Source organism: Palaemon carinicauda, chromosome 43 (genome assembly GCF_036898095.1).
Source record: "Palaemon carinicauda isolate YSFRI2023 chromosome 43, ASM3689809v2, whole genome shotgun sequence".
Taxonomy (NCBI): domain Eukaryota; kingdom Metazoa; phylum Arthropoda; class Malacostraca; order Decapoda; family Palaemonidae; genus Palaemon; species Palaemon carinicauda.
Genome location: NC_090767.1, coordinates 56,609,344 through 56,619,807, shown reverse-complemented (window position 1 = coordinate 56,619,807; position 10,464 = coordinate 56,609,344). Strand labels below are relative to the sequence as shown.

The 10,464-nt window shown below is 39.2% G+C and overlaps 1 protein-coding gene across 1 annotated transcript; it reads right to left on the bottom strand.

Moving 5' to 3' along the window:
• Positions 1–282: 282 nt before the first annotated feature.
• Positions 283–7,917, bottom strand: LOC137633901 (uncharacterized). Its single transcript, XM_068366141.1, has 3 exons — positions 7,805–7,917; positions 570–7,656; positions 283–421 (listed from the first exon to the last, which is right to left on the bottom strand). Exon 2 carries the CDS (start codon positions 7,419–7,421, stop codon positions 921–923), a length of 6,501 nt encoding a protein of 2,166 aa, XP_068222242.1. The 5' UTR covers positions 7,422–7,656; positions 7,805–7,917; the 3' UTR covers positions 283–421; positions 570–920.
• Between the last annotated feature and the right edge of the window lie 2,547 nt (positions 7,918–10,464).

Below are 10,464 nucleotides of genomic sequence, written 5' to 3'. Positions count from 1 at the left end.
TGACGCAGAAGGTCCACTCTTAGAGGAAGAGTCCTGGGAACGTCTACTAGCCATCCATTGCAGTACCTCGGTGAACCATTCTCTCGCGGGCCAGAGGGGAGCAACCAACGTCAACCGTGTCCCTTCGTGAGAGGCGAACTTCTGCAGTACCTTGTTGACAATCTTGAACGGGGGGAACGCATACAGGTCTAGATGGGACCAATCCAGAAGAAAGGCATCTACGTGAACTGCTGCTGGGTCCGGAATCGGTGAGCAATAATTTGGGAGCCTCTTGGTCTGTTCTTGTGAACAGTACGTGGCTCTGTATTTATTAATTGATTTTAGCCCCGTTCAGTGTTGATTCTCAAATTTGGGTATAATAACATTCCATGGTCCTTTATGTAGTTTATTATATAAACCATGAGCCATTAATTGAGTATAACTGAAAACAAAAGAAAACACTTTTAGGCTAATGCCTACAAAACTGGTAGGATGCCATTGGCTATATCAAAGGTACAAATAAAAACATATAAAACATAATATCAAAAAGGTACAAAAATACATACTATAAGCAAATTAACGTATCTTACCACAATTTTGGGGACTTAATCCATTAGATATACATGAAGAAATCCATGACAAGTAAGTCACATTTCATGTGCTTGAATCTGAGGCTGCAGTTGTTGTGATTGTTTACATCTACCCAGTAGAGTGAGAAGTACCTCGTCCACCTTGGTGGAATGTATTTTAGTATTGTTTCAAGACTCAGATATAACTAGGTGTTCTAATGACAGTAACAATGGCTCCCCTAAATTGTGATAACAATTTAAACAATAACTATACTATTGGGGAATGAATATGAGATTCTTTACAAACAATAAAATCTTAATATACAGGTTAGTCCATTCCATACTAAATAAAAATATACAGTACATAATGACTTAAATGCTCCCTGATGGGGACTTCCCTGTTGTATTTTCTAATAACATTACAACTGAATGAATAGGCCTTTCTAGAATTGTAGCTGTCTTGTGGCGTTTACCATTTTCATCAAGAAAAGCATCTGCTACTAACAATTTAATTTTTCTAACATGGCCAGCTTCATCTGCGTTTGTTTCTAATACCCGGCCTAACATCCACTTGTTGCGAGGTAGATTATAGTCTTTGATTAAAACTATATCATCAATTTCTACATTCCTTTGAGGCTTTAACCACTTTTGGCGTATTTGTAACGATTGTAAGTATTCTCTTTGCCACCTTTTCCACAACTGATTAAGAAGACATTGTACACGCCTCCATTTTTTCTTTGAAAACATGTCCTCTTTTACAAAATTACCTGGAGGAGGTAAGACTACCTTAGACTTCAATGTCAGAAAATGATTAGGTGTCAAAGGTTCTACATTTAAAGGATCATTCAAGTTATCTGTGGATAATGGTCGCCCGTTTACAATATTTTCTGCCTCAGTCATGAATGTTCTCAAAGATTCATCGTCTAAAATTTTACTATTGTTAGATAGCAATACATTCAAAATATTTCTAACAGATCTTATTTGTCTCTCCCAAACACCACCCATATGACTTGCATGAGGTGGGTTCATTTTAAATGTTATAAAATCACATTGGTCCTTTAATAATTCATTTTTAATATTTTCAACCTTCATTTCTCGGAGGCACTTTGCAAACTCTTGTCTTGCACCAATAAAGTTGCTACCTTGATCTGAACGCAATTGTGCGCAATGGCCTCTTCTACAAACAAATCTCCTATAAGCATTTAAGAAAGAGTCTGTACTGAGAGAATGGGCAGTTTCAATGTGTATTGCCCTAGTTGACATACATGTAAATAATACACCATACCTTTTGAGCTCTTTTCTACCTTCCTTAATCATAAATGGACCAAAATAATCAACTGCACTGTAAGTGAATGGAGAAGACATTTCTACCCTATCCTTTGGTAAATCAGCCATCTTCTGTGTAAGAGTATCATGTCTAATTTTTCTACAAGTTACACATTTTGATATATGTTTTGCTACTAAGGATGATCCACTTATAATCCAGTAACCACTAGATCTAATTTCATTTAAAGTTAAATTTCTACCTTGATGGTGTACTTTATTATGATAGTGACAGATTATCAATTCAGTAATATGACTATTCTTTGGCAAAATCACAGGATATTTTACATGGACATCAAAATTACTTCTGTTTAATCTACCACCCACTCTTATTAAGCCATCACTACCAATAAATGGATCAAGCTTGTACAAATTGCTAGATTTCCTTAAACATTTATCAAATTTGTTATTGCTTATACTTAACAACTGATATTCATATTGAAAAGCTTCTCTTTGGACTAATTTTATAATGGTAATTTCTGCCTTGATTAGCTCTTCTACAGACACATGAACATACTCAGTATATAATGACTTCTGTTTCAATTTATCAATAAACCTATTACATAAAGCTAATGACCTTCTGGCACGTGTCCAATCTGAGAAGTAATTAAGTCTGGTAAGTATGGTAGCATAATTATTATCATCAGTGTTAATTGCCAGTGACACTTTCTTTAATTCTGGATCTTCATCTGTAACTTCAAATGAACATAAAGTTTCATTATCAGTATTATCATGTTTTAAGAATTCAGGTCCATGCCACCACATATAGTTACTAGTCAGATCATGAACAGACATGCCTCTTGAACATAAATCAGCAGGATTATCACTTGAGGAAACATATCTCCATTGTTCAGGCAAGGTGTGATTTCTGATTTGCGCAACTCTGTTTGCAACAAAAACCTTAAACTGTTTACATTGATTAGCTATGTATCCAAGAACAATTGTACTATCTACCCAAAATACTTCTTTACTAATATTGACCTTCAACTCCTTTTTTAAGAAATAACTCACTTTCACTGATGCTAATGCAGCAGTGAGTTCTAACCTAGGTATTGTAAAAGTTTTCAAGGGAGACACTCTTGATTTAGCCATAACTAACCTAGTATGTACTTGTCCATTTGCATCTGTCATTCTTAAGTATGAGCATTGACCATAACCCTTCTCACTAGCATCAGAAAAATGATGCAATTCATAGTCTATGACATTCATGTTGGCTGGTTTATAACATCTCTCAACTTTAATATCTTTCAATTTGGGTAATTGACTTAACCAGTTTTCCCATTCAGTAATAACAGTTTCAGGAATAGGATCATCCCAGCCAAGGTCTTGTTTACATAGGGTTTGCAAAACTTTCTTACCTGTAAGAATGAATGGTGATATCATGCCTAGAGGATCAAAAATAGAGCTAACTATGGATAAAACATTCCTTCTAGTACTAGGCCTTTGAATGGGTTTGACATTAAAATTAAATGTATCTGTTTCAGTACACCATTCCATACCTAATGTTCGTTCCACTGGCAATTTATCTTTCGTTAAATCAAGATTCTTAACTGATTGAGCAACTTCATCAGGACACATAGCCTTTAAAACTTCAGCATTATTGGCAACAAATTTGTGCAAATGGAAACCACCCCTTTTACATATCATCTGACTGTCTTTGGCTAAGTTTATGGCTTCCTCCACTGTGGCTACAGACTTTAAGCCATCATCCACATAAAAGTCTTCTTTAATGAACTCTGCTGCCTTTTCAGTAGTTTTATCCTTAAATCTATCAGCAGCAGCTTTCAAAGCATAGTTTGCAACAGATGGAGAGCTTCTAGCACCAAATAGATGAACAGTCATCCTATATTGAACAATGTCGCCATCTAAATCATGGTTATCAAACCACAGAAATCGTAAAAGATTCCTGTGTTCTTCATTTACTAAAACTTGGTGATACATTGCTTCTACATCACAAGTAAATGCAACAGAATGATTTCTAAATCTACACAAAATACCAGCTAGACTATTTGACAAATCTGGTCCCTGAAGTAAACAATCATTCAAACTTATATTTTTATACATAAAAGAGCAATCGAATACTACTCTGATTTTGTCAGTCTTTCTGGGATGGTAAACCCCATGATGTGGCACAAACCAAACCTTTCCATTAGTTAGGCATGTTTCATTCAAAGGAACCCTTTCAGCATAACCCTTATCAATCATATTCTTCATGAAATTTATGTAATCATTTTTCATGCTTACATTCTTCTGAAGCTTTTGTTTTAAGTTGGATAGTCTTTTCTGGACTACTAACTTATTATCTGGAAACTGAATACCACCTCCTTTGAGTGGCAATGGAACTTTAAACTGTTTACCATCAATAATCTTAATACCATTACTAACAATTTCAATAAACTGTCTTTCTTCTACTGACAAAGCTACCTCATCGTCACTAACATTACTTATGAAATCAGATTCAAACATCTCTCTGACATGATGAGGCTCATACACTTCTTTTACTTTGGTTGGTACTGTAAAAATGTTATTTGATATCATGGAATTTATTTCAATTTCTTCAACTACAGTTCTATTAACAACAACATCCCTTTCTAAATTATTCTCATTGACATTTACATTACCAATAATTCCCCATCCAAGAGCTGTTCTCTGACCATAGGGCTCATTTCCAGACCCAGGAATGATTTCTAAAGGTTTGACAGCTTTTATACAGTTTATACCTATCAATAGACCTATCTCAATGTCAGGATTATACTCTACTAGCCTTCCAGCAATTTTCTTAAGATGAGGCCATCTTAAAGCTGAACATTTTTTAGGGATTTGTGCTCTTCTTGCAGGAATAGTTTTTCTAGAGTAGACACATGGTAAATTTACAGTACTATTTTCATTTATGCCCTTCACTGATAAACCAAATACTTTAGTACTTTTTATAGCCTCTTCACCCAGCATAGTCGCTATCTTGATGACAGAATTTTGGCCATTGACATTCATATATCTTAGGACACTTTCTTTGATAAAACAAGCATCTGACTGATCATCCAATACTGCATATACCATGACCTTATTATTTGTATTCCTATGGCTTAACCAAACAGGTACAATCATTGAGTGAACATCAGCTGAAAAATATCTGTTAACATTAATTCTATTAGCTACAGCTACAGCCTGTTCTTGTTGGGTATCACCAGAACTTGGTTTTTTATTCAAGTTTTCATCGTGGAGAATTGTTGGGTGCCATCTCTTGCATTTAATACATTTCCTTGGTCTTTTACAATACCTTGAATAATGACCAATCTTGAAACAACCCCTACACATCTTTTTATCTGTCAAATATTGGTTTCTTTGAGCAAGATCAAGTTTTAAGAACTCTGGGCATTTTTCCATATCATGGTTTTGTCTACAGTAATAGCATGTAAATCCTACATTCATTTTACTCTCGGTTTGTTTTTCATTTTTAGATTTATTTTCATCAGATGCAGCATTTGTAACATTATTAACTTCATTAAATTTAGTAGCAAATGATGTACGCTTTGCAACCTTACTTTGTGGTTGTTTTTCTTTAGGTGTAAATACTGTATCTCTCCTATTAAGTGCACTGTAAGATGATGTTGGATTACATGCCTTATTGGCTTCATCACTTATGAACCTTGTAAACTCTTCAAAAGATGGATATTCCTCTTCATCAATTGTGATTCTTTTAGTTACTATACAATTCCATCTCTCTGCAATTTGGACAGGCAACTTCTGTAACATAAGTTTGTTTTCTTTAGGATCGTTAAGAATTGCTAAGTACTTTATGATTCCCATGGCTGTTTTACAGTGTTCTAAGAAATCAGAAAATTTCCTCAAACCTGGACCATCATTAATTGTAATCTTAGGCCAACCTTCAAGCTTGCTTCTAAAGGCATCAGCAACAATAAATTTATTTCCAAATCTATCATGAAGTATCTTCCAAGCTTTGTCGTAAGCCTCTTGGGTCCCAAAAGAAATAAGATTATCAATGGCAGTTTTAGCTTGACCATCCGTATATTTACCTAAGTAGTACAATCTTTCAGCAGCATCATCTGTTTTATATTCAATTAATGTAATAAATGATGCTTTCCATTGAGGGTACTTCAGCAAATCTCCAGAAAATACCTCTGGTTCTTTAGCGGGTAAATTGTCTTTACATTGCCTTGCAGCAAACAAGTTAGCTAGTTTCTCTAAGTTTTGATTTTGAAGATCAGCAAAACCTTTTAAAATATCCCATTGATAAACTTGACTGGACTGTACGTTATCATTATTGATAATGTTAGGTTGTTCATGAAAATCTGTCAGGGGATCATGAGCTTGTAGCCTTGGTCTATTAACATCAGGTTGTGTATTGCAAGTGACGGCATTTTTGGGATCTACTATTAGCCTAGGTTCACCTACTACCTCATGGGATGCCTCATCTATAGTACTACAACCTAGCCTAGGCTCATTTGGTATTTTGAAATCTGAGTTCAGGTTTGTTTCTTGGCCTAGCCTAAGTTTACTTGGTGGCTGTGAGTGTCCTATGGGCTGGTAATTATAATTATGGTCTAGCCTTGGTTTCCCTGGTTGTATGAAATCCGTTGGAAATCTAAACACCTGAGCATTTGGATTTAGATCAGTCATTGCCTTTATTTCTGCCTTCCTTTTGTCTAAATCGTTGTCTATACTCTCTAAACCTCCAGCAAAGGAAAGGGACTTTTGTACACTGGAACCTGACAATGAATAATTTACAACTCTACTATCCTCAAGATATCTGTGCAAGAGACCTTCGTTGGGTTGGTTATTTTCACCTAATGGAAAACTCAAGCATGACTGTGGATCAGTTTCATTTTCTTCCTCTAAAATTTTATTAACTGCACATATCTCAGCATTAGTGGCTTCAATTTCTTTGTCAATTTCTAATTTCTTTAAATCTGCCCTAGCCTTCTCCATTATGTCATGGTACTTTCTTTCTGTGCCTAACCTAGCCAGTTTTGTGCTTAGTTCTATTCTCTTAGTACTAGAAACACGTGAAGATTTACTTACACTTGTATGACGTGACCTACTAGATGAAGACTTTGACTTTAGAGAGACATTTGACATTTTATCTTCTTGTTCATGTTTCATTTTTTCTTTTAATATTGTTAACCTAGTGTGACTTTCAAAGCATATTTCCTGGTAATTATACTCTAAACTCCGTACAATATCACCCTCTGGTATTTCTGATTCTTTCACTTTGGAGAGAGTTAAGTCAATATTCTTTAATTCTATTTGAAGCCTATTTGCAACATCCTGTAGTAGGCCTACATTACAATCATTTTTAGAAAGTGCCAAATCTGCTTCCTTATTTATCTTGCCTAACAATCTCTTTTGTTTTTTGAATTCATCAACCAGAAGATCAAAATTATACATCTTACCTTTTTCTGATTGCAATCTCACTCGTTTACCCATACTAGGTGATATAGGCCTAGGCCTAGGTTTCAATGAATGCAAGTCTTGCTCTTCATCTTGGCCTAAATGTTGATCTTCATGTTTCTCTTGTTCATTAAGCTCCATTTTGTCTTGATTCGTAGATTTTCCACATTTCCTTGGTTAGGTTCGGCTCCTATTCTTGGGTTCATCAATCCTTAACCCAATTGTGTTATCTTGTTCTTGTGAACAGTACGTGGCTCTGTATTTATTAATTGATTTTAGCCCCGTTCAGTGTTGATTCTCAAATTTGGGTATAATAACATTCCATGGTCCTTTATGTAGTTTATTATATAAACCATGAGCCATTAATTGAGTATAACTGAAAACAAAAGAAAACACTTTTAGGCTAATGCCTACAAAACTGGTAGGATGCCATTGGCTATATCAAAGGTACAAATAAAAACATATAAAACATAATATCAAAAAGGTACAAAAATACATACTATAAGCAAATTAACGTATCTTACCACAATTTTGGGGACTTAATCCATTAGATATACATGAAGAAATCCATGACAAGTAAGTCACATTTCATGTGCTTGAATCTGAGGCTGCAGTTGTTGTGATTGTTTACATCTACCCAGTAGAGTGAGAAGTACCTCGTCCACCTTGGTGGAATGTATTTTAGTATTGTTTCAAGACTCAGATATAACTAGGTGTTCTAATGACAGTAACATGGTCATCGAGGTAGCGAACAGATCTATGGTGGGCTGACCCCACAGGGCCCATAGTCTGCTGCAAACATTCTTGTGAAGGGTCCATTCTGTAGGGATGATCTGACCCTTCCGGCTGAGGCGGTCTGCCATGACATTCATGTCGCCTTGAATGAACCTCGTTACAAGCGATATCTTTCGATCTCTTGACCAGGTGAGGAGGTCCCTTGCGATGTCGAACAACGTCATCGAATGAGTCCCTCCTTGCTTGGAGATGTACGCCAAGGGTGTAGTGTTGTCGGAGTTCACCTCCACCACCTTGCCTAGAAGGAGGGACTTGAAGCTTCTCAAGGCCAGATGAACTGCCAGTAGCTCCTTGCAGTTGATGTGTAGTGCTCTTTGATCCGGATTCCACGTGCCCGAGCATTCCCGACCGTCCAGTGTCGCACCCCAGCCCGTGTCCGATGCGTCCGAGAAGAGAAGGTGGTCGGGGGTCTGAACAGCCAGTGGTAGACCTTCCTTGAGCAGAATGCTGTTCTTCCACCAAGTCAGTGCAGACTTCATCTCTTCGGATATAGGAACTGAGATCGCTTCTAGCGTCATGTCCTTTCTCCAGTGAGCAGCTAGGTGATACTGAAGGGGTCGGAGGTGGAGTCTCCCTAACGCGATGAACTGGTCCAGCGATGAAAGCGTCCCTATTAGACTCATCCACTGTCTGACTGAACATCGGTTCCTTTTCAGCATGCTCTGGATGCATTCTTGGGCTTGACTGATTCTGTGGGCCGACGGAAAAGCCCGAAAAGCTCGACTCTGAATCTCCATACCTAGATAGACTATAGTTTGGGATGGGACGAGTTGGGACTTTTCTATATTGACCAGGAGACCCAATTCCTTGGTCAGATCCATAGTCCATTTGAGATTCTCCAGACAGCGACGACTTGACGGAGCTCTTAAAAGCCAGTCGTCCAAATAGAGGGAGGCTCTGATGTCTGCCAAATGCAGGAATTTGGCAATATTCCTCATCAGCTTGGTAAACACTAGAGGTGCCGTGCTTAGGCCAAAGCACAGGGCTTGGAACTGGTAAACCACCTTCCCAAAGACGAACCTTAGGAAAGGTTGGGAGTCTGGGTGGACGGGGACGTGAAAGTACGCGTCCTTTAGGTCTAACGAGACCATCCAGTCTTCCTTCCTGACCGATGCTAGCACCGACTTCGTCGTCTCCATGGTGAACGTCTGCTTGGTGACAAAGACATTTAGAGCACTGACGTCCAGCACCGGTCTCCACCCTCCTGTCTTCTTCGCTACTAAGAAGAGACGGTTGTAGAAGCCCGGGGATTGATGGTCCCGGACTATGACTACCGCTCCCTTTTGTAGCAAGAGAGACACCTCTTGCTGTAAAGCTAGCCTCTTGTCCTCCTCTCTGTACCTGGGAGAGAGGTCGATGGGAGTAGTTGCTAGAGGGGGCTTCCGCAAGAATGGAATCCTGTACCCCTCTCTGAGCAACTTCACAGACTGTGCGTCTGCACCCCTGTTCTCCCAGGCCTGCCAGTAGTTCTTGAGCCTGGCTCCCACTGCTGTCTGGAGAAGATGGCAGTCAGACTCTGCCTTTTGAGGACTTGGAACCCCCCTTCTTTTTGCCACGTTGATTATCGGCACGGGTACCTCCTCTGCTGGAGGTTCTGCCACGAAAGGGCGGAATGAACCTAGACGCTGGTGTGTCCATCCTAGGTCTAGGCACGGAAGGTAAAGCTGTGACTTTACGTGCGGATGACGCCACCAGGTCATGGGTGTCTTTCTGGATCAACGAGGCGGCAATCCCCTTGATCAGCTCTTCAGGAAAGAGACACTTGGATAGCGGAGCAAACATCAACTCTGACTTCTGACATGGTGTGATCCCCGCCGACAAGAAGGAGCAAAGGTGATCTCGCTTCTTAAGAACTCCAGACACGAAAGAAGCCGCAAGCTCGCCAGACCCATCCCGAATGGCTTTGTCCATGCATGACATGATGAGCATGGCAGAGTCCTTATCCGAAGGGGAGGTCTTTCTGCTTAACGCTCCCAAACACCAGTCCAGGAAGTTGAAGATCTCAAAAGCACGAAAAACTCCCTTCAAAAGATGGTCCATGTCCGAAAAGGTCCAGCAAATCTTGGAGCGTCTCATAGCCAGTCTGCGGGGAGAGTCTACCAGACTTGAGAAGTCGCCCTGGGCAGAGGCAGGAACTCCCAAGCCGAGATCTTCTCCCGTGGCATACCAGACGCTAGATTTGGAAGCAAGCTTGGTAGGGGGAAAGATGAAGGACGTCTTCCCTAGTTGCTTCTTGGCCTGCAACCACTCTCCCAGTACCCTTAAAGCTCTCTTGGATAAGCGCGCGAGTACGAGCTTCGTAAAGGCAGGAGCTGCTGACTGCATGCCTAAAGCGAACTCAGAGGGAGGTGAGCGTGGGGCTGCAGACACAAACTGGTCCGGATACAAC